The sequence below is a fragment of the Oryx dammah genome, unplaced genomic scaffold (assembly GCF_014754425.2).
Source record: "Oryx dammah isolate SB20612 unplaced genomic scaffold, SCBI_Odam_1.1 HiC_scaffold_7, whole genome shotgun sequence".
Classification (NCBI taxonomy): domain Eukaryota; kingdom Metazoa; phylum Chordata; class Mammalia; order Artiodactyla; family Bovidae; genus Oryx; species Oryx dammah.
The window spans coordinates 22,678,760-22,702,629 of NW_024070191.1; the positions used below are offsets into that span (position 1 = coordinate 22,678,760).

General features: G+C 41.0%; 1 protein-coding gene across 6 annotated transcripts in view; it reads left to right on the forward strand.

The window, feature by feature from the left end:
- Positions 1-23,870, forward strand: part of DLC1 (DLC1 Rho GTPase activating protein) — a 515,375-nt gene that overhangs the window by 446,242 nt on the left and 45,263 nt on the right. The window contains exon 1 of one of the 6 annotated variants that reach the window (XM_040243178.1): positions 22,399-22,837. The exons of 4 other annotated variants lie outside the window; for them this stretch is intronic. In XM_040243178.1, coding sequence (XP_040099112.1) covers positions 22,801-22,837 — 37 coding nt within the window. In that variant the 5' untranslated portion in view covers positions 22,399-22,800. Of the gene's footprint in view, positions 1-22,398; positions 23,015-23,870 lie in introns of those variants that run through there. One more of the 6 variants, XM_040243176.1, reaches the window with a different exon arrangement.

The following is a 23,870-nucleotide window of genomic DNA, read 5'->3' on the forward strand; positions in this document are numbered from 1 at the left end:
AAGAAGCAGAGACTTGACTTTACCAACAAAGGTCCATCTACTCAAGGCTATAGTTTTTCCAGTAGTCATGTATGGATGTGAGAGTTGGACTGTAAAGAAAGCTGAGTACTGAAGAATTGATGCTTTTGAACTATGATGTTGGAGAAGACTCTTGAGATCCAACCAGTCCATCCTAAAGGAAATCAGTCTGAATATTCATTGGAAGGACTGATGCTGAAGCTGAAACTCCAATACTTTGACCACCTGATGTGAAGAACTGACTCATTTGAAAAGACCCTGATGCTGGGAAAGATTGAAGGCAGAGAAGAAGGGGATGACAGAGAATGAGATGGTTGGATGGCATTACCGACTTAATGGACATGAATTTGAGTAAACTCTGGGAGTTGGTGATGGACAGGGAGGCCTGGTGTGCTGTGGTCCATGGGGTTGCAAAGAGTCGGACACGACTGAGTGACTGAACTGAACTGAATTAAATTGATGGATTAATTAAGGGAGAACGGACGTGTAAATATTGAGTCTTCCCAAGTAAACATCATGTCCTTGTTTTTATGGACTGAAATCTTTTTTTGTGTTGGACATACACCCACATATTTTTATGCATGTTTTATAAGGACTCATATTCCCCTCACTACAGTTCTTCTTCCTGGGATATTTTATCATCATACGGTTCCATCCCCTGTTCTTCTAGTTATTACCTCCCAACTGGCTTGCTCTGTCTCTAAACATCTCTTGTCCAGGAATCTTAACGGAAGGCCTTGACTCCAACTGGTCCCTAATGGTGCAACTTTTTGTATTTCTTTAAAACAATTGAGATTCAAAATCGTTTACCAAGGCTCAAGCATTTTTTCAGGCTGGTGTTTTCTCTGGTGAAAATGTTCGCAATTGTCATCTTTTTCTGGACGTGAAGTCTTGAGTTTATAGAAAGCGTTTTGAGAAATCAGACTCTTCAATAAGATTTTATGCTTGAACCCTTTATCTGAGTTTTTGCTTCGTGGGCATTCAGTATTACTGAAAAGCACAGGTCCTTTAACGTTCAGGGGGAAAGTGTTTATAAAGATCTGAGACTGAGCTAAGATAAAGCTATAGCCAGAGGCCTGGTTTCCTGAGAAGGAAGGAGCTGCCCGCTAATCTGTCATGCTTCTGTCTCACGGGATATTAAAGCCATCGCAGGCTCCTTTCCTTTACAGCCAGTCCTGTGTCTGACAATCTTGTGTCTGTCCTCGCGAACCACATGACCAGGGCGCCTCCAGGGCTCCTTGTAAAGTACCACAGAATGAGTCATTAGGGTATGGGCGACAAAGAAACCAGGAGAGACAATGAAACCCTTATTATTAGTGACCATCCTTCCAATCACTGTCTAATGTAATTAGAAGAAAGAAATATACTTTTAAAGGACTCATTGGGCCTGCTGGGCAAACCATTCCAATTCTTACTCTCCATTACTTCTCTTTGGTTATGATTCTTTGATTAGGGTGAGATGAATTTTAAAAGAAAACACTCACTGGGACTTCTCTGGTTGTCCAGTGGTTAAGACTCTGCACTTCCAATGGAGAGGGCACAGATTCAGTTCCTGGCTAGAGAACTGAGATTCCACATACTGTGTGGCATGGCCAAAAATAAATAAAAATATAATATTTTAAGAAGGGGAAAAAAAACTCATTAAATGTTTTCTAACCAAAATAATGGTTGTTGAAAATAGATGGTGCATATAATAAAAGAAAATCCTCTCCTGACCCAACCAGAGTCCTGTCTTTCCTGTAGGTTTCTCTTAAGCTCCTAAACAGGTTGGGGGATTATATATTCACACACGCGCACATACATGTATACACCACGGCTGCAAAAGACATTTTGGTGGTGGTGGTTTTACAGGCAGAATTACACCCTTCAGAGACAAATAGCTGATTTAATCCTGGCCCAGAGCTGACAGATCTTGGGAAATGCCTAGTACATCCTTCGGAAGAGTTCTGTAAACAAGTATTTTGGTTACCAACAGCATGGAGTCTCAGTTTCAGACTGTGAGTAATTCACTTAGGCAGGCTTTCCCAAACCAAGTGCAAACAAGAGGCCTGATGACCCCGGTGACTGTTAATGGAGCCTTTGGTCTCATAGGCACCTGTTTTATCCCAGCCCCAGCCAGTCGGGATGCTCGTTTGTTTATATCACATTCCTTCCTATGTACAGATGTTCTTCAGCTGCTGGGAAGACTGGCCAAGTTTACAGGATCTCTTTGCCTTTCTGAAGATGCAGGACACAGTCATCCACTGTAAAAGAGCACTTGGGAAATGTTAATGTTGTCCGTGTTTGTCCGGGGAGATTTGAAGGTGTAGGTGGATCTGCATAGAGCCGGGAAGAATTGTAGAATGAGGTGAGGGGTAGACAGAGAAAGGACACATGCGGAGATTTTTACGAACCGACGGTGAGCGGGGCTTTGCCTACCCTTTGTAGGAGGCAAGAGAAGCTGAGTCGATAGTTTGTCCCTAGGAAAGAAAGAGACCATTTCAGAGTGAGTTCTGGGAGTAGGAAATGAGGCGATTATTAATGTCCAGACTATAATGGGGCAGCTTAGTCGCACTGTTTTGAAATTTCAGGGAAATTAAATAAAAAGAATAGGGTTCACATATGAACAAGAAGTTAGGAAGAGAGCTCGATTCTTGGGTGGGATTCGGACAAGGACGTGCAAACAGAGATGTTTTGAAAGTTTGCATCAGTTAAGTTTTGTCAGGGAACTAGGAATAAGATTGTGCCTTATGTACTGTGTTTCTGCTGAGAGATTTTCAATCAGCTTCCTTAAAAAGCACGAATTACTCACCTTCTCACTGATCAAACTGGGTGTTTACTGTTCTGGAAGAGTGAGAAGTAAGCATCAAGGCTAAAAGTTAACAGTTAGGTCTTTAGGAAAAACCCTCTTAAGCCCTCTATGAGGAAATGCCAGCATGTGTGTGCCCCATTTGTGAGTGATATACACCTGCACATACACACTCTCTCAGGATTTAGCTGCAGTTTCTCCCTTTATTTCCTGAGTGGCTGTTGATGGCCTAGAAACCAAAACTGGGTTCTACATCTCTGACAGCCTCTTTTCTCAGTCACAGGGTGTCCCCTCAAACATTGTTTAAACCTTAGCCTCGGTCACAGTAGACCTGCGTCTTCATGCTCCATGCGTGTAATTATCAGGTAAAGGCTCCTACCTCTTGCTAATTGTGGAATATCCAGATGAAGCTTTGTCAGTGGGAGCCGCAAGATCTGAAAATGAGCATGAAAGAACTCTCTTTTCTGAGTTCAGGATTTGAGGTTGGTGATAGAATGAAAGCTACTGGGACAGAACAATTTAGGTCACAAAGCTGTATGAAGAAGCACTGCATTCATTTTGAAAAGGGGGGAAGTAAATCCATGCATACTAATTTAGCTTCCCTAAACTTGCCATTCTTCAGTTCTGCCCTTGAGATTTATTTAGGTCAGGGTTTTGGGTTAGATCTCTCACTCCCCTGGGAGACTGAGCTCAGTTCTGAGGAAGAATCCCAGAGATAACGACTGTTGTGTTCAGTTTCTATTATAACCTCATGAGCAAAATCATTATTTTGACTGAAGTGTGGCTCTTAGACACAGATATGCAAACCTACTCTACCAGACAAATAAAAAAAATATAAATTGTGAACTGATAGATTCATATCTAACACTGTTTCAGTTCAGTTCAGTTCAGTTCAGTCACTCAGTCATGTCCAACTCTTTGCGACCCCATGAATCGCAGCACGCCAGGCCTCCCTGTCCATCACCAGCTCCCGGAGTTCACTCAGACTCATGTCCATCAAGTCGGTGATGCCATCCAGCCGTCTCATCCTGGGTTGTCCCCTTCTCCTCCTGCCCCCAATCCCCCCCAGAATCAGAGTCTTTTCCAATGAGTCAACTCTTCACATGAAGTGGCCAAAGTACTGGAGTTTCAGCTTTAGCATCATTCCTTCCAAAGAACACCCAGGGCTGATCTCCTTTAGAATAGACTGGTTGGATTTCCTTGCAGTCCAAGGGACTCTCAAGAGTCTTCTCCAACATCACAGTTCAAAAGCATCAATTCTTCGGCACTCAGCTTTCTTCACAGTCCAACTCTCACATCCATACATGACCACTGGTAGAACCATAGCCTTGACTAGATGGTTAGGTCCATGTATCAAGGCAAATCGGAAGTGGTCAAACAGGAGATGGCAAGAGTGAACGTCGACATTCTAGGAATCAGCAAACTAAAATGGACTGGGGTGAATTTAACTCAGATGACCATTATATCTACTACTGCGGGCAGGAATCCCTTAGAAGAAGTGGAGTAGCCATCATGGTCAACAAAAGAGTCTGAAATGCAGTACTTGGATGCAATCTCAAAAACGACAGAATGATCTCTGTTCATTTCCAAGGCAAACCATTCAATATCACCGTAATCCAAGTCTATGCCCCAACACTGTTTGGAGGATGCTAATAAAAGCCTTAATATGAGGTTGAGTATCCCAGAAAGATTTAAAATTTATACCACATTCATCAGTGTTCCTTCATTCTTTCTAAATCCAACGCAGATTTCAAAGTGTCTTTCAGGAGTAGGGCTATATCAGAACCAGGTTAAGTCAGAACTAACCAGCCATGTCTTGTCACTTCCAGATTAAGTTTTGGGGTTTGCTTTTCCCTCTGGATCTCTGTGCTAAGAAATGTTAGAAACCTTTCTGTAACCCTATCTTGGATTTTATCTTCCCAACTTTAGACATTCTAATAGCATGAGTGATAGCAATATGATACAACTTTTTTAAAAACATAGAACTGAAATAAACATGAAAGTCTCATGTCTTAGATGCTATGCAATAAGAATAAACTTTAATAGCAGAAAGTAGATGTTCCTTTGTGGCCTCCCGGGTTGCTCAATGTTAAAAGAATCTGCCTGCCAATGCAGGGGACACAGGAGATGTTCGTTCAATCTCTGGATCAGGAAGATCCACTGGAGGAGGAAATGGCAACTTACTCTAGTATCTTTGCCTGGAGAATCCCATGAACAGAGGAGCCTGGCAGGCTGTAATCCATAGTATTGCAGAGTTGGACACGAGTGAACAACAGAACACGCACACACAGTTGTTCCTTTACAGAGTCAAATTATTATTACTACTATTATTATCATCATTATTAATATTATTTAGCTTTAATAATGCAAATGAAGGTAAAAGGAGAAAATAAGATAGATGTAGGGTCATGCATTGGAGAAGGAAATGGCAACCCACTCCAGTGTTCTTGCCTGGAGAATCCCAGGGACAGGGGAACCTGGTGGGCTGCCGTCTCTGGGGTCACACAGAGTCAGACACGACTGAAGGGACTTAGCAGCAGCAGCAGCAGCAGCAGCAGGGGATTGCTTTGAATGAAAAATTTAGATATTAAAAAGTTAAGTGTTTTTCTTTTTAGTTTCATTAAGTCACTAGTTCTGGAACTTTTCAATAATAATACTATAACACACAACAATAGTACAATAATTAAAAGAGAAAGAATCCTTTTAAGACACAAATAAAATAGCAGTGTAATATAATTGCAGCTATAGATATAGTATATTGAGAAGTTTAAACAGATAAAATATGCACATGTACCCCCAAAACAGATTTTTGAGGTACAATTTCAGTTCCTATTTTTTAATAAGTTCACATATAAGTAAATATCGAGCCCTTTATAAACATAATCTATTTTAATCTTCACACCTACCCAAGAAGGTATTATTGTTGCCTTATATGCTGCTGTTGTTTGGTCACTTTAATCTTGTCTGACTCTTTGCACCCCATGGACTGTAGCCCATCAGGCTGTCTGTGGAATTTTCCAGGCAAGAATACTAGAGTGGATTGCCATTTCCTCCTCCAGGGGATCTTCCCAACTTAGGGATTGAATCCAAGTCTCCTGCGTCTCCTGCATTACAGGTGGATTCTCTACCGCTAAGCCACTGGGGAAGCCCATTGCCATATATGTATAAGGAAAATAAAATTTGAAAATAAAGTTACTTCTCCATAGTCATGCAGCAAATAAATGGAAATTTCAGGATTCTTAGCAGTATAAGAAACAAATTTTCTCCAGGATTATGTCACTTAAAATCTTAGTGATGTAATATTTAATACCAATGAGAAAATGTATGTGAATAGAAATTATAAAGTATAATAATACAACAAGCCATTAACCCCAAACCCAACTAAATATCTGGAATTACCTTTCTTGTTAAAGCTACCTGTGCACTCTACCCTAGCTAGTCTCCTTGACTCCAGAGACTAACATAATCCTGAATGTTGAATTTATTATTCCCTCTACATTTTATGAAATGTTTTTTACCATGTAAGGCTTCATTTTTAATGTTGATATTTTACCCAACATTGTTTTAGAGAGTTGTCCATGTTGTTCTATGTAGCTATGGCTCACTTACTTCCACTGCTCGTGTAGTATTCCTCTGTGTAAATGTGCCATTTAAAAAGATCTGTTCTCCATTAGATGGACATTTAGATTATTTCCAGTTTTTCCTAATATAATATTAATGTATGCTTCCTTCAGTTTTCTAGATGTACGGTTGCAAGAGTTTCTCTAGGCAACAAGCCTCAGAGCAGAATTACTGGGTCATAGCATAGACAGTGTTCAGCTTTAAAATGAATATAAAATTGCTTTCCTAGGAGGTTGAACTAGGAATATAAATGGGCTCTCGTCTTTCCAACATTTCCTGACATTGTCAGACTTTTTCATTGTAAATATTGTATGTGTAAAATATGGTCTTGATTTTCATTTTTTATTACTAACCAGTTTAAGTATCTTGCCATGTGTTTATTCACTACTTGTTTTCCATGCCTTTCTTATCCTCTAATTGTATTAATTTTTGCTCTTTTATTAATTTCTTTATTTTGCCTTCTTTGAGTTAATTCCCGCATTTTTTTTTCAAAACTGGGTGCTTTATTAATAGTTAGCCTTTCTTTGCTAATATAAATAATTAAGTTTATATATTTTATCAAATACTTGTTTCCACTCTGTTTCACCATTTAAAATATACACTACTTTCACTGTCATTCAGCATTTAACATTTTCCATTATAATTTCTTCTTCAGTCATGAGATATTTAGTAGTTTCTTAAATTATGAGTGAAAATGAAAGTCACTCAGTCATGTCCGACTCTTTGTGACCCCATGGACTCTACAGTCCGTGGAATTCTCCAGGCCAGAATACTGGAGTGGTGGCAGATATTGTTGTTGTTGATTTCTAACTTATTTGCATGTTGGTCAGAGAATGTGGTTGTTCTGATTATCTGTTTCTGTAGAACAAACTACTAAGGGCATAGTGTGATAGTAATCACTTATCATTTTCCTCTGGAGGTTGACTGGACTCACCTAGGCATTCCTCGGAGTCTCTTAGACAGTTGCAGTCAGAACATGACTGGAATTGGGATCTCCATTCACATGACTGGTGCCTGGGCTGGGGAAACTCAAAACAGCCGAATTTCTTCTGGCATCTCTCTCCTGGCCGTTCTATTTGGAGGTTCCACATCAGGAACTCAGGGTAGCCAAACATCTTACATGGAAGACACCAGAGCGAGCAACTGTCCAAGAAAAACTTGCTGAAGCTACATGACTTTCTCTAACCCACCTTGGAAGTAGGGCAGAAGCCCTCAGACCACGTTCTAGTCATTGAAAGTCACAAGAACCGCCCGGGTTCCAGGAGAGGGGACACTGATTCTATCACTTGATGAGAGGATTGCAAAAGGTTTTGTGACGTGTTTTAAAACTACCACAGTGGTTGACATGATGCCACTTCTTTAAAGTGTGTTGAGATTTGCATTATGACTTAGTATATGATCCATGGTTTTGTTTGTCTGGTTTGCTTGGTCTTAACATTGCAATGTTGAGAATGTATATATTCTTTTTTTTTTAATTGATGGGTACAGATGTCTATACATGGTCATTAAAACTTGCCTATTTTACTTTTCTTTCTGCCTGCTCAACCTATCCAGAATTGAGAGAAGTATGTTGAAATCTCTCACCAATCTGATATTTGTCCATTTCTCCCTCAAATTCTACCAATATTTGCTTTGTAAATTTTGAGGTTATTTTATTAGAGGCACACAGCTTCAGAATTACTTTATTTTCCTCATTAAATGAGCTTTTTAGTGCTGTATAGTAACTTTTCATCATTTATAGTCCTTTTTGAATGGAAGCCTTTTATTTGTATTTACGTAGCTACCCTAATTTTTTTAGATTTGTATTTGGTTGGTAAATTCTTTTCTATTCTTTTACTTTCAGCCTTTCCATATTCCAATTTTTTTAATGTGGTTCAAATAATATATATAGCTGTATTTTTATTTTTAAGAGACCAATATAATCTATAATTTTTGACTTTTACGTGACAACTTGAGGCCATTTATATGTATTGGGTCGCACAGAGTCAGACACGACTGAAGCGACTTAGCAGCAGCAGCATAAATACTAATATATTTGAATATATGTGTCCCCTAATTTTGTGTTTTTCATTTGACCTGCTGTCTCTTATGTCTTTATCCTCTGCCTTTTTTGCTTCAAAACATTTCAAAATCTTTGTGTTCTTATTCCAGTTTTTCCCTATACGAATTTAGAAGTAATGCACTATTTTTATTCTTTTAGAGATTATTCTTGAAATTTTGCTATGCATACTTAGTAAATAAACACAAGGACCTTAGAACACTCTACTCCAATTATTCTTCACAAATAAACCTGTTATTATCTTTGTTAATACTGTTTTTATTTTCCATAGACAAGTTTTCTTCCCAATTTACCTGCATTCTTTGCTCTCTATTCTTTCTAGAATCTCAGACTTTTAAGGTCATTTTCCCTTTCTTTAAGTATGTCTTTTCAAATCTCCATTAGTAAAGTTCTGTTGGTTGTTAACTCCTTCTATTCTTACTTATCTGAAAATGTTTTTTTACCTTCATCCTTAAAATTTGGGGGGCACATACTTCAAAGTTACCTCCCCACCCCAAGTCGAAGATATCCCATTGTTCTCTGACTTGCATTTTTGCTGTTGTGAGGTACACCATCAATCTAAGTACCATTTTCTGTAGATGATTGCTCTTCTCTCTCAAGTGCTTTTAATGTTTGTTTCTTTTAGTAATGTTCTGCAGGTTCACTGAATGGTGTCGAGGTGTGGATTTCTGTTTATTCTGCTTGGTATACATTACACCTCCGGTACTTGTGAATTGGAGTCTTTCATCAGTCCTGAGAAATCGTCAGTTACCATGAACTCAGATGTGGCCCCCTTGCTCCATTTTCTATATTCACTCTTTATGGGACACCAAAACAGTTATGGTGTTTGGTGTCCATATCATTTGAGATTGCATGTTCTTCTACAGCCTCTCATATTTTTTAATAGGCTTTATATTCTCCAGCAGATGTATGTTCACAGAGAAACTGAGAGGAAGGAATTTCTCATGTAACTCCAATCCTTCCCCCACATGCATAGCCCCCTCTTTTATCAACATCCCTCACCAGAGTGGTACATTCGTCACAACTGATGAGTCTGCACTGACGGATCATTACCACCCAGTGTCCACAGTATTCACTCTTAGTGTCAGACGTTCCATGGGTTTGGACAAGTGTATGGTGATATGTGTCTACCATTATAGTATCATACAGAGTAGTTTTACTGCCCTAAAACTCCTCTATACTTCACCTGTTCACTTTCCCTCCCTTCTAACCCCTGGCAACTACTCATCTTTTTTTCTGTCTGACTGTCTTCATAGTTTTACCTTTTCCAGAATGTGAAATAGTCAGGCTATTAAAGTGGAAAAAAATACATTTTGGAGGTGGGAAATGGAAGATGAGAGAAGAAAAAGATCAGAAAAAAATACAACAAAATATCCTGCTCAATTATTGAATGTTATTGAAAATGAAATTTCATTATAGAAATATAAATTTCATTTATATAATTATATTTTCATTTATATAATTTCATAAATATAAACTTCATTTATATTTAAGAGCACTACACAAAAGAGTATTGTTACATGTCAAACACAGTAGATAATGGCTCAGATGTAGCAGGTTTTAGTGCACAAAAGCAAGAGAGCCAGCACACGTATTGTCATCTTTTTGTTAGTTTGGTAGTTGTTTTAAACTGTTTGTATCACTGTGAGAAAAGGCATGGGTCCAAAATATTCTATCGGTAATACTTTTCCATGGTGATTTTATATTCTTTTATAACAATCACAATAGGTTTCTTAGAAAGAAGCATAAATTTTGAAGAGAGACTATTGTATGAAAAGTGGAAAATAATTCTTAGTGAAAAGTGTGAAAGAAATCACACAAATACAGGCAGTCCATTTCAAAACCCAGGTGGCAAGATTAAAGTCAAAATATGATCAGCAAATTAGAACAATGACACAGGAGAAAAGGAAGATCATTTTTAAGAAGATTATTTTGGCAAAGAGCCTTGAAATTCTACAAAACCAAACTGCATGGTCTGAATTTCACGAGCATGTATAGGGACCACACCACATACCTCATGAGGCCTCAGTGATAGTCAAGAAGGTTGTTCAGCTTTACTTGGGGATTTTCAAGAAATGTGGCTCTGTACATGAGAAACTGCCTGTCCCGGGAAAAAGAGTTCTGCCATAGCAGGTGCAGTCCTGGGATTTACAGCAGCACATTCAGGGGACACCATGTTCTATTTTGAATTGGTGTGAGGCATGGTGGCTGAAAGAGTGGATGCTTCTTCCTTTCCACTGTTTTTTTAAATTAGTAGATTTTTTGAAAGTTGGATATGTTAGAGCCCTAAACAAGGAAAGGAATGTGAGTGTAAATTCAGCTTTACACTGTAAATCAGGACAAACTAGAATCTATAGATGGCTGAAAGGAACTGAGAGAACCGCTGGTCCCGTCCCCTCAATTTACATTCTAGAAACGGTGAGACCCAAAAACCTGCTCCGAGCTCACAAGTATTGTTGCAGAGAGACCCAGGATCAAGTTCTGCTTCTTCAGCATTAATAATGTTAAATTAAGCAAGCTGCTAAGTATAATCTCTCTGCGTTGAATATCTTATCTGTGATAATAATGTTCACCTCCAAATTATATTATGTCTTCAGCCTAAAGCTAAACGATCCAGTATCCTTGTCTTGTCATATAAGTTATATCTATTTTTATTTATCTATAATAAAATATAGAGGCTTCCCAGGTGGCTTAGTGGTAAAGAAAACATCTGCCAATGCAGGAAATGCGAGTTTGATCCCTTGATTGGGAAGATCCCCTAGAGAAGGAAATGGCAACCCACTCCAGTGTTCTTGCCTGTAGAATCCCATCAACAGAGGAGCCTGCAGTCCATAGAGTAACAAAGAGCTGGACACAACTGAGCACTGAGCACAGCACAATAAAGCATAATACAAACATACCATATATATCTAATACGTATAATTTTTTAAGATAAACTAAGGAACAAGAGATAATATTATGTAAGCAACTCAAGATCACTGATAGTGTGTCTGTGACCAGGGCAGGAACGTGAGTTGCGTCCGCATTCTTTCTTCTGCACATGCGTGGACTGAAGGACCCTCACAGATTCATTTTTCTAAATCAGACCTGGAGAACTCAGTTGTGACATTCATTGTGGGCTTTTCTAATTTTTGTGCCCTTTACTGTATGTTTGTTTTGTCAACCCATGAAAAAGATTACGATAATCAATACAGAAATAGCTGTGAGTCCAGCAGTAGAATATTTGCTTAGGAGAGAGTCAGCCTACTCTGGTCTTTCCTGATAAATCTTCAAATGTCAGTCTTTCACAATTCATGACTCCTATAGCCAGGGCTATTTTTAAAATGTCTAATGTGTTATCATTTAGTTCCCCCCAAGCAGCTTAATTCAACTGAATTCATAAAAGAGATAATTGACTGAATTAGCTATGCATGAAAAGCCAAGCTTGACGACTGACTGCAGCTTCATTCTCCTTCTGGCCATTAAAGTAAGTTAATGATCTGGAGCTATGTAGGGGTTTCCAGAAATAATACTATAATGGCCAACATGCTGTAGTTAGCAGCTGAGAAAAAGAGCTGTTTATTATTTTTCAGGCAGTCACCCTAACCCATGCCATAGTATTTTTATTTTAAGATGCAATCTGCTATGAAGAAAAGCAACACATTACACCTCAAGTGAACACAAAACATCTCTTTTGTAAAAACAAACTCATGAATGATTTCATGCAGATTTTCAAAACTATGGAAACTCAATGCCCCTAGGTCTCCAACTTATACACTAAACCTGCGAGCCTTTGCAGGAAGTCTTTATGGAGACCTTACTCTGTATATAGCATCTATATGTGATGCTAGAGTAAACAGAAAAATCAAATAAGATACCTAGAATATTTCTTTCAGTAAATAATGAAACTTATAACTAAAGCAAAAGTCCCACCTGTTAAATGACCTCGCTTTGCAAATTGATTTTGTGTCTTAGCATTTCTGGCTTCAAACCACTTTGGGAAAACTACTTAAGTAAATTCCTAGTTAATCATTAAGAAAAACAAATAAGATCTTTGAATTTTGTTTGTTAATTTTTTAAAATATCATAAGCTTAAAAGGCAGATAACAAACTACTAAAAATATTTTTATAGGGACAAATGACAAATGGTTAATATCTTTAAGAAAAGACAAAATGCTTCATCAAAAAAAAAAAAAAGAACAAAACTGTGGGATTAAATAGGGAAGTTTTAAAATTATCATTGGTTAATAAATATGAAAACACTCAACCAGTATAACAAAAGGACTGGGCACAAAAAGACAAATACTATATGATTTCAGTTATATGAGTTACACGGAATAGTCAAATTCCCAAGGACAGCAAGTAGAACAGTGGTTCCCAGAGGCTGGGGAAAGGAGAATGGGGAATTAGCTGGGGAGGATGACAAAACTCTGGCAATGGATAGTAGTGACAGCTAGAAAAATGATGTGAATGTACTCAGTGCCTTTGAACTGTACACTTAAACACTTAAAAGTGGTTAAAATAAGTTTTATGTTACATATATTTTACTGTAATAAATTAATCCAGTTTAATATTCAAACAAATATAGACTTAATAATGAGATAATATATTGTTGCTTATTAAATTAGTAATGGAAATTATAATGTTATGATGCTTAACATTGTAGAGAAATGGGTTCATTCAAACACTGGTGAAAATGTAAAATAAGTACAGACTTTCTGGATGACAATTTAGAAATATATATCAAATGTCCTAATGTCCTTCTACCTCTTAATTCGAAGTAAGTAAATTTTTCTGAAGGAAATTATCATTCTTGGTTTTTAAAAATTTTTATTCAAGAATGTCCATTAAAGGAAAAATGGTGAAAAATTTGAAGTTCAGTATTGATTAACGATTTGTTGTATATCCATAAGAAGAAATACAAAGCAACTTTAAAAAGCTATATTCTTCAGGTATATGAAGTGAAAGAAAATATTACAAACGATATACACTGTGATTCCAGTGTTGTGCAATAAAGGATCTGACCTTAGAAAAACAGGCTGGGAAGAGAGACATAAAATGCAAATCATCTCCAGTTGTCTCTGGTAGTGCAGTTATGAGCAGGTTTTTATTTTCTTCTTTATACTTTTTCATATTTTCCAAATTTTTAAACAATGAATATTTTATAGTCACAAAAGTTAAATAAGCAAAAGATTAAATATTATTAATTCTTATAAAATAACATTGTCCATCCTCAGCTTTCAATAAGTTATTTGCTACAAGCTCAAAAAAAACAAATCCTGTTCAATTGAGAATAATGTCAGAATAGACAGAGAATCAAAAGCATGCCATTAAAATTGTCTAATTGTCAATGGGAAATTAGGCCATTGTCTTCTGTGGATTCAAAAAGGATCCCAATTTTTACTTTTCTCTGGCCTAATGTTTGTGTTGTCAAAGGCCACTTGAAAGAATCAGAGCCATCCTTGGTGAAGCACAGATGGAAGTTGGGGGTGGCAGAGGCACTGATTAGGTGTCCTGGGGTTACTTCTCTGCCGTTTTGGGCTGTGAGGCCTTGGGCTGATTAACTATCTCAGCTATTAAATGAAATAACCTTTCAAAGGAGATTCTACTGTGAATATTATAATTATCTCAGGAAAGCATGCCCACTGGTATACTAAATCAAGATTGAGAATTCAGTGTGTCCAGCACACCAGTGAACTGTGGCAGACTGTGTTTGCTTCTGCTTTCTACCAAAGAGCTTTCTCTTCCAAGCCTTCTCTTTATATTCTGTTTGTTTGTTTGTTTGTTTGTATCATTTACTGAAGTTTTTAAAAATTGAGATATGAAAGTGAGAGTTGCTGAGTCGTGTCCAACTCTTTACAACCCCATGGACTAGTCCATGGAATTCTCCAGGCCAGAATACTGGAGTGGGTAGCCTTTCCCTTCTCCAGGGGATCTTCCTAACCCAGGGATCAAACCCCAGGTCTCCTACATTGCAGGCTGAGCCACAAGGGAAGCCCCAAATTGAGATATAATTGACGTATAACATTATATCAGTTTCAGGAGTATAACATAATGATTCAGTATAAGTATATATTGCAAAATGATCATTGTGATAAATCTAGAATAAGTCTAATTAACATCAATCACCACAAGTATTATAAGAAGAGGTGGCAAGAATACACAGAACTATACAAAAAAGGTCTTCACGACCCAGATAACCATGATAGTGTAATCACTCACCTAGAGCCAGACATCCTGGAATGTGAAGTCAGGTGGTCCTTAGGAAGCATCACAATGAACAAAGCTAGTGGAGGTTATGGAATTCCAGCTGAGCTATTTCAAATCCTAAAAGATGATGCTGTGAAAGTGCTGCACTCAATAGGCCAGCAAATTTGGAAAACTCAGCAGTGGCCACAGGACTGGAAAAGGTCAGTGTTCATTCCAGTCTCAGAGAACGGTAATGCCAAAGAATGCTCAAACTACTGCACAATTGCACTCATCTCGCATATTAGCAAAGTAATTCTCAAAATTCTCCAAGCCAGGCTTCAACAGTACATGAACTGTGAACTTCCAGATGTTCAAGCTGGATTCAGAAAAGGCAGAGGAACCAGATATTAAATTGCCAACATCTGTTGGATCATCAAAAAAGCAAGAGAGTTCCAGGAAAACGTCTACTTCTGCTTTATTGAGTATGCCAAAGCCTTTGACTATGTGGATCACAACAAACTGGAAAATTCTTCAAGAGGTGGGAATATCAGACCATCTGACCTGCCTCCTGAGAAATCTGTATGCAGGTCAAGAAGCAACAGTTAGAACTAGACATGGAACAACAGACTGGTTCCAAATTAAGAAAGAAATATGCCAAGGCTGAATATTGTCACCCTACTTATTTATCTTATATGCAGAGTACATCATACGAAATGCCAGGCTGGATGAAGCACAAGCTGGAATCAAAATTGCCAGGAGAAATATCAATAACCTCAGATACACAGATGACACCACATTTATGGCAAAAAGCAAAGAAGAACTAAAGAGCCTCTTGATGAAAGTGAAAGAGGAGAGTGAAAAAGTTGGCTTAAAACTCAACATTCAAAAAACTAAGATCATGGCATCCGGTCCCATCACTTCATGGCAAGTAGATGGGGAAACAATAACAGACTTTCTTTTTTTGGGCTCCATAATCACTGCAGATGGTGACTGCAGCCATGAAATTAAAAGATGCTTGCTCCTTGGAAGAAAAGCTATGATGAACCTAGACAAAATATTAAAAAGCAGAGACATTACTTTACCAACAAAGGTCCGTCTAGTCAAACCTATGCTTTTACCAGTAGTCATGTATGGATGTGAGATGGGACTATAAAGAAAGCTGAGCGCCAAAGAATTGATGCTTTTGAACTGCGGTGTTGGAGAAGACTCTTGAGAGTCCTTTGGACTGCAAGGAGATCCAACCAGTCCATCCTAAGGAGATCAGTCCTGGATGTTCATTGGAAAGACTCATGCTGAAGTTGAAACTCCAATACTTTGGCCACCTGATGCAAAGAACTGACTCATTTGAAAAGACCCTGATTCTGGGAAAGATTGAAAGCAGGAGGAGAAGGGGACAACAGAGGATGAGATGGTTGGATGCCATCACTGACTCGATGGACATGAGTTTGAGTAAGCTTGTGGAGTTGGTAATGGACAGGGAAGCCTGGCGTGCTGTAATCCATGAGGTCTCAAAGAATCAGACAGGACTGAGGGACTGAACTGAAGTGAACTGAACCACAAATTGTTGCAGACTGTTTTTTCTTATGGTGAGAGCTTTTAAGATCTACTCTTAACTTTCAGATATGCATGTGCGCTAAGTCACTTCAGTCGTGTCCGACTCTGTGGATCCTATGGACTTTAGCCACCAGACTCCTCTGTCCATGGGATTCTCCAGGCTCTCTTCTAATGGTTAATTTTATGTATCATTGATATTACCCAAGGGCATCCTTCTTTCATTTTTTCCACTAAAAAAGAGAATAGAACTCAGGTATCTACAGACACTCAGGCAGGTAATGCTGGTGAGGAAAGCAGGTCACAGTGGTATGGCAAGAAGTGAGGAACCCAGGACCCCTCCAGGCGAGAATACTGGAGTGGGTTGCCATTTCCTCTTCCAGGGCATCTTTCTGACCCAGGGATCGGGCCCAAGCTTCTTACCTCTCCTGCATTAGCAGGCGGGTTCTTTACCACTAGTGCCACCTGGGAAGCCCTTCAAATATGCAGTAAAATGTTATTAACTATAATCACCATTCTGTACATAACATCCCATCACCTATTTATTCCTGTTCAATTTTGTTTCATCAGCACACTGCCTTTTCTACGGTTTAGTAAATATTTGTTGAATAATAAAAGTTCTGTGCTAGGCTGGATCATATTTGAGGCTTAAGTGATTATCCAGAAAATAGATTTTTACCACCTTTATGCAGGAACAAGGGACTTCCTCCTCTGAACTAAAACTGACTGATAGATTGTTAACCTTCCCCATATTTTAAACTTCATGGGTTCAAAAGATGTAGTCAAAAAATGGCCTGACTGAATAAGAGAGCTGTCGTGTGTATGCGTGCATGCTAAGTCACTTCAGTCATGTCTGACTACGATACTATGGACTGTAGCCCGCCAGGCTCCGCTATTGTAGGTAGAATCACAAGCAGGCTAAGATTTCCCCTCCTAAACCTTGCTTTTTCTCTTCTTTCACCGTCCTATACCCGCTGGCATCTGGGTTTCAAATATTTTGGAAAAGGCTGAATACCAGGGTAAACGGTGGGAAAAGAATCCAGATTTGGGCTATGGAAGCATCATCATAAATGAATGTTTTAAGGACAACCATTAAATTTCCAATTTAATTATTTCTCTGAATTGTATACTGTTTACAAACTATTTCACTACTTTCTACTATTTATCACATTTCCTTTGAACAGTAAAAATAAAAAACCATTTCCCACACACATTTCACAATGGTCCATTGAACACAAATTATATTACAACATTCTCCAAGTGCAGAAGTCTTTTAGTTCCTGTGGGAGAGAAGTAAATTTTTAAAGAGATTGCTTGGCTTGTATCACTAGAGCAGAGGTTTAAGCTAGCTGCCCCAGGGCTAAATGAAGCCCAAAGTTGAAACAGGGATGGGTTTCAATGTTGTTGTTTTTTCAATTAGTTGCCAGCATCTAAAAATTGGGACATGTGGTATAAAAATTTAGAAATCTAGGGGCTCTTGAAAAAAAAAATCTTTAAACCCAGGACAATGGGTTGCTGTGTTAACACAAGCCAACAACCAAGTGAGCCTGAGTGGCACTGCCCTCTTGGAGGGGCCCTGGGTTCCTCAACTTCTCGCCATCCCACTATGACTTGCTTTCCTCACCGGCATTATCTGCATGACTGCCTGTAGATACCTGAGTTCTATTCTTTTCTTTAATGGAAAAAAACAAAATGCAAGAAGGATGCCCTGGGGCAATATCAATGGTACATAATATTAACCATCAGAAAAGAGGCTGAAGAATCCCATGGACAGAGGAACCTGGTGGGTCGCAAAACGGACACAACTGAAGCGAGTTACCACGCACGGGAATCAAAGGGTAGCCCAATTAGTCACCCAGCCTTCTGTTTGGAAGTTTAGAAGTTCACCGTGTGATTTGTTTTCCTTGGTAATACAGCCCTTAAACGTGAAAACATCCACGTAGATGACAGGGCCTGGCTATCCTTGTGAATAACTTCCCTGAAACTGATGTTCCAACTGAGAGGAGGAGTGTGGCAGGAAGTGAAGGGCAGCATCACAGGTCCTTATGTCAAATATTTTCTTTGTTATTGGTTTTAACCTACTGTTGAGAACAGCAGCAGCAACAGTAGCAACAAAACCTGGGGTAATCTGTGATGTTTTTTTAAATATTTATTTATTTGGCTGCATCTTTCTCAGTTGCGGCATGCAGGATCTTTAGCTGTGACATGTAGGATCTATCTCCCTGACCAGGAGTCTCTGCATTGGGAGCACAGAGTGTTAGCCATTGGACCACCAGTGAAGTCCCTGTGAGGGCTTTTTATTCTCATTTATCAAAGGAGTACCAGAGGACCATATATACTGTGGGCAGGGAAATGAGCTGCCTTATTCTGTGCCTCTTAGAGTCCAGTGTTTCAATATCCAAATCTCATGCCATGCATTGGCTGACAAACCCAGGCTAATGGCATCTTCCAGTGATAGACAAATGAAACCGTGGTTGATGAGTTGATGGTTAAATGGAAAGGCAGGACGCTGCTCTTTCCTGGGGACCTTCTTTCATCTGGAAAGGACTACTGTGTGTTTAGCTCTTAATGACGTCCCCACTTCTTCCTTGTCCCAGTTTGTACCAGTTCCTCAGATACACAAATGTTGAAATCAAAATCTTGTTTTGTTTTCATCTTCTCCTGCTGTTGCTAAGTTGCTTCAGGCGTGTCCGACTCTGTGCGACCCCATAGACGGCAGCCCACCAGGCTCCCCCGTCCCTGGGATTCTCCAGGCAAGAACACTGGAGTGGGTTGCCATTTCCTTCTCCAGTGCATGAAAGTGAAAAGTGAAAGTGAAGTCGCTCAGTCGTGTCCAACTCGTAGCAACCCCATGGACTGCAGCCCACCAGGCTCCTCTGACCATGGGATTTTCCAGGCAAGAGTACTGGAGTGGGGTGCCATTGCCTTCTCCTCATCTTCTCCTAGATGGTTATTTAAATACTAATTGCATGGCTTAGTTTGATGTGCCCATTTAGTAATATATAATAATAATGTCTAGCCTTATCAAGTACTTAGTATGTGCTAAGCTGTAATGTGCATGAGCTTATCAATCTTCATGAAAAACCTCATGAGATATGCACTGTTTCAAACCTCTTTTTTCAAAGATGAAGCTAAAGTTTAGGGGGCTAAATAATATATTTATCACACAGTTGGTAGGTGACCTATTTCAAAAGTCCTGTTTCAACCACATTCTACAAGTGTAGCAGTTTTCTAAATGTAGCATATCCATTTCTAATGGGAGTAAGAAGAAGAAGTGAAGTCGCTCAGTTGTGTCCGAGTCTTTGCGACCCCATGGACTGTAGCCTACCAGGCTCCTCTGTCCATGGGATTTTCCCGGCAAGGGAGTGGGTTGCCATTTCCTTCTCCACAACATAGCCTGTGACCTGGGCCAAATCCCAAATTTTATTTTTTAAATTCTTACTCCCATTTCCTAGAGAAGGAAATGGCAACCCACTCTAGTACTCTTGCCTAGAAAATTCCATGGATGGAGGAGCCTGGTGGGCTACAGTCCATGGGGTCACGAAGAGTCAGACAGGACTGAGCAACTTCACAACAGGCTATGTTAGGAAACCAAAGAATGGAAGAAGACGATGAGATTCAGGGGAGGCTATATGAAAATGCGTCACCAAGGCAAATGTGTCTGGAGTTACTATTATTTTTAGATGGTGAGCAATCCACGTCACACAAACCTCCAAAGAGATGGAATGAAACAAGAGAAGACAACATAAATAATCAAGGAGAAAGGCTTCCCTGGTGGCTCAGTGGTAAAGAATCTGCCTGCCAATGCAGGAAACAGGGGTTTGATCCCTGATCTGGGAAGATCCCACATGCCGCAGAGCAACCAAGCCCATGCACCACAACTACAGAAACCCACGCACTCTAAAGCCCACGCTCTGCAACAAGAGAAGCCACCGCAATGAGAATCCCGAGCACCACAGCTAAGAGTAGCCCTAGCTCGTTGCAACTAGAAAAAAGCCTGCACAGCAACAAAGACGCAGCATAGCCAAAAATGAATAAATAAATGGGCCACATCAAAAGATATTTTTAAAAAATCAAGGAAAAAGGAATGAGACTTAAGAAGAGACAAAAATATTAACATTAGCCGGTTTTATTCTGGAAAGATGAATAACTTAGTGGCAGATGGTACATCAGGCTTGCACAGACTCTTAGAAACCTAATTCAAGAAAAATACAACTTCAACCAACTAATAAGCATTAAGAACTTATTCTGAGAATTGATATGTTTTGGAGGAGAGGCTTAGAGTATCTGTGTTTTTAAGGTTTGGATTGTTTCTAAACAAGAGAATTTAGTGTATAAGGGAAGTCTAGGGAAATATTCCTCTTTTTCAAGTTTTAAAGAAGTATACACTGCGCACTGAGCAAAGATTTCAAAATGCAAATCTGATCATGGGATGCCTTCTTTCTTTATAGTGGTTTACATTGTTTTTTGCTGTTAAGGATTTTTAAAAATTGTCAACACAGTAGTGTAAGGAATTGAAAGTTCTTGCCTTTATTTTTCCAGTTTCCCCTGAATTGAATTCCCCCTTGCTGGCAGCTGTTTTAAGTGTTCTTCCAGCTCCCGGACTTCAGAGGGACATTCCCTTTTCTTGCTTCTTGGGCCAGGTCGGGTCCCCACTTTTCAGGCCCTTACAGGACCTCTTTCTCATAAGTCCTTTGCTTTATTAGCAGACTAAACTCTGAGCAGGCAGAGGTGGGCCTGCCCTTGCTTATCTTGGGGTCCCCAGCAGCTCTAAGTAGGTTAAAAGCCCTGGAAATAACCGTTAAATAGAGGAGCCCCATGCAGTCCCAGGATGCCACTCCTCAGGGCCCAATTCCGGTTTGGGTAAATTAGGAAATCAGTGGTGAAATGAGTGTTTTTATTTTGTTTTTGAAGAAATGAGGTGAAAAAGTCATGTATGTCAACTAAGACCCAGCTATGAAATCAATACAGTTTAATCAAGAGATTAGTTTAAATTCTCCCATTTGTATTTAACCCTATTTGAAAACAGACTCTGCTCCAAGCTTCCCTGTCTCCTCCCCTATTTATATATCTCCATCTAAGACATTATATATATTTCACTGACTTATTTTGTTTATTGTGCATCTTCCCCACTAGGAAGTATACTCCAGAAGGGAAGGGATGTGTATCTTTTTTCTCACTGCTGAATCTCCAGAGCCTAGAACAGTGTTTGGATCATGGTAAATAAATGCTCTGGATGTATTTGTTTAATGAATGGGTTTAGGTTGGTGTTTTCTTTACCCAGAGGAAATAGGCAGAAAGCGTTGACTAGCCTCAAAGGAAATTTTCATGCAATCTCGATCAGAGTTTTTTTTCTTTTTAATTTTACAGAGATTATAGTCAATTGTAATCTTTTTAAATAAAGCTTCCTTTTATATCAGGGGTCTTCAAATTGCAGTGCACCAGAATCACCCAAGGGCTTGTAAAAAAAAAAAAAAAAAAGGCAGATTCTCAGCATCAGAGATTCTTATTTTGCAGTCTAGAGTCTGCTCTACCAGTTCCAGGAGCTGCACTGGGTTGTGGCCCAAGGGCTTTGGTTAGGAAACCTTTCGCTCTGGCTGCACAGACTAGACACGTGGAGTAACAGCTGTCCCTCTCTACTACAGCGTCAGTTACATTCCTCTGTACCCCTGGGCACCTTAGCAATGAATGATGAATGTCCAAGGGACAGGTTTTCTTCCCATTCTACATGTAATGAAACACTGATTCACCCCTCCCTCCCCACCTCGCCTTGGTTCCCAGGAATTTATGCGGTTCCAGTCATGATGAAAGGCAGGATAACAAGTGAAAAAAAAAAAAAAAGTGTGCAAACGTACCAAGAAAAAGATGAGGGAAAGTGTTCCCAGCTTGGAGCCCAGACCTCCCCAGCAAGTAAATGCCCCCAGGCTCCAGCCTTTGCCTTTGCCTTTGCCCCCAAGACCACTAAAGGGAGACTTGTAGGCGCTTCCTCCTGCGGATTTGCCAGCCCGGGGAAAAGCATTCCAGCCCCGGGCGGAGGAGGGACGGGGCGGGGCTTGACGGGGGGCAGCGCCAGGGGAGGCCTCGGGCAGTGGCGGGCCATCTGGGCGGTGCGGGAAGAGGGGAGGGGCGGGGCCTGGTAGTGAGGGGCGGGGCCGGGAGAGCAGGGCGGGGCCTGAGGCCAGCGGGAGACGCTGCTGGAAACCCCGGCGACGGGGAGGAGGAGACGCGCAGAGTCTAGTTCCTCCCCTCTGGGGTGGGCGCTGCAGGAGGGCGCGGCCTGCCGGCTAGGCGGGAGGCAGACCGCTCCTGCGGCTAGTACGAGGGCGCAGGGCTCCGATCCCGGCCATGGCCGAATTTCCCTGCGGCAGGAGCCAGCAGCGCTCCCGGGCTTCTGGCTCAACTCTCTGAGCGCTCCGTCTTTTCGACCTCGGGCAAACCCCGCGTTCTTTCTGGGGTGGCGAGCAAGGATGCTCTGAGGATCGCTCGGAGGGGCGCGCGCGTCTCGGGTGCCGCCGTGGGTCCAGGCGCCGGAGCCGAGCTGCGTGGGGCTGCCTCGATTTCCCCACCGCGCGCCCGCCGTCCCCTGCCGCACTTGATGTGCAGAGAGAAGCCGGACACCATGATCCTAACACGTAAGCTAGACTTGTGCCTTGCCGTCCGGCCGGCCGCGAGAGCCAGCTGCGGAGGGAACCCGCCGCGGAGGAAATGTCACCCTGCCTTGTCAAGTCGGTGCCTGACGTTCTGTGCTTTGGCAGCGCTTTCCGAGGAGGCTCGGAACCGAGTCGCCCGTGTTTCTTGGAGTGCAGGAGGTGGAGTGTGGGGAAAACGAGGGTCGTCGTCCGGGGAGGGAGGTCTTAATCTCGGGTAATGCCGCGCGGGCTGACGTGCCCCGTGGGCTCTGGGAAGGGCTGCGGGCTTGTGGGGGTAGGGGTGGGGGGCGACCGTAAATGATGAAGTGAAACCCACAATAACTTCCCGCGCAGGCTGAGGGTGCAGGCCAGGCTGGGGGGCACAGGGCCGGGCTGGGGTCGCACGACGCGTAGTCCCTCTGCCCAGCCTCGCTGGAGGTCTTTCTATTCTTATTCTAAATCCGAGGCGGTGGCCTCTGGCTCCGAGGGGGCGCGGAGCGACCTTCTTTCTACTCTCTTCCCTTTGAGGACCTTTGCAGGGCTCGGCGCTTGGTGTCCTTCACACTACAAGTCCAAAATCAGCGTTGACTCCCATGAGAATATTATTATTTAGGGATATTTAGACTGCAGTGACCCTTGGAAAAAAATGTTCAACTGCTTAAAAGTGAGCTTACCAAAAAACTTTTAATTTCCAACCGTTTTTGTTCAAATATTTTAAACACTGGAAAGTAACTCAGGCTTAGCCAGGAAAGTCTTGCTTTGGTGGCTGCCTGCCCCTGGAGAGAACTGCAGCTGTTTTAGCCAGCCCCAAGGCTTGCATGTGGGGCGCTTGCTGGAAGACTGTGCCTTCACGTGCTGGGGCGCTGGACTGGTTTTCCTAAAATGCCCCCACGGAGATGCCCACGCCCTTGGCTCCGGAGGAGGCGCCCGCGCGCCGCGAATCCCCGGGGCCGCCAAAAGGAAGGAAGCACAAGGGGCGATCTGGCTTTTTCCGTATAGCGAGGCGACGACGGCCTTTTGGACCCCTGCCCCCACC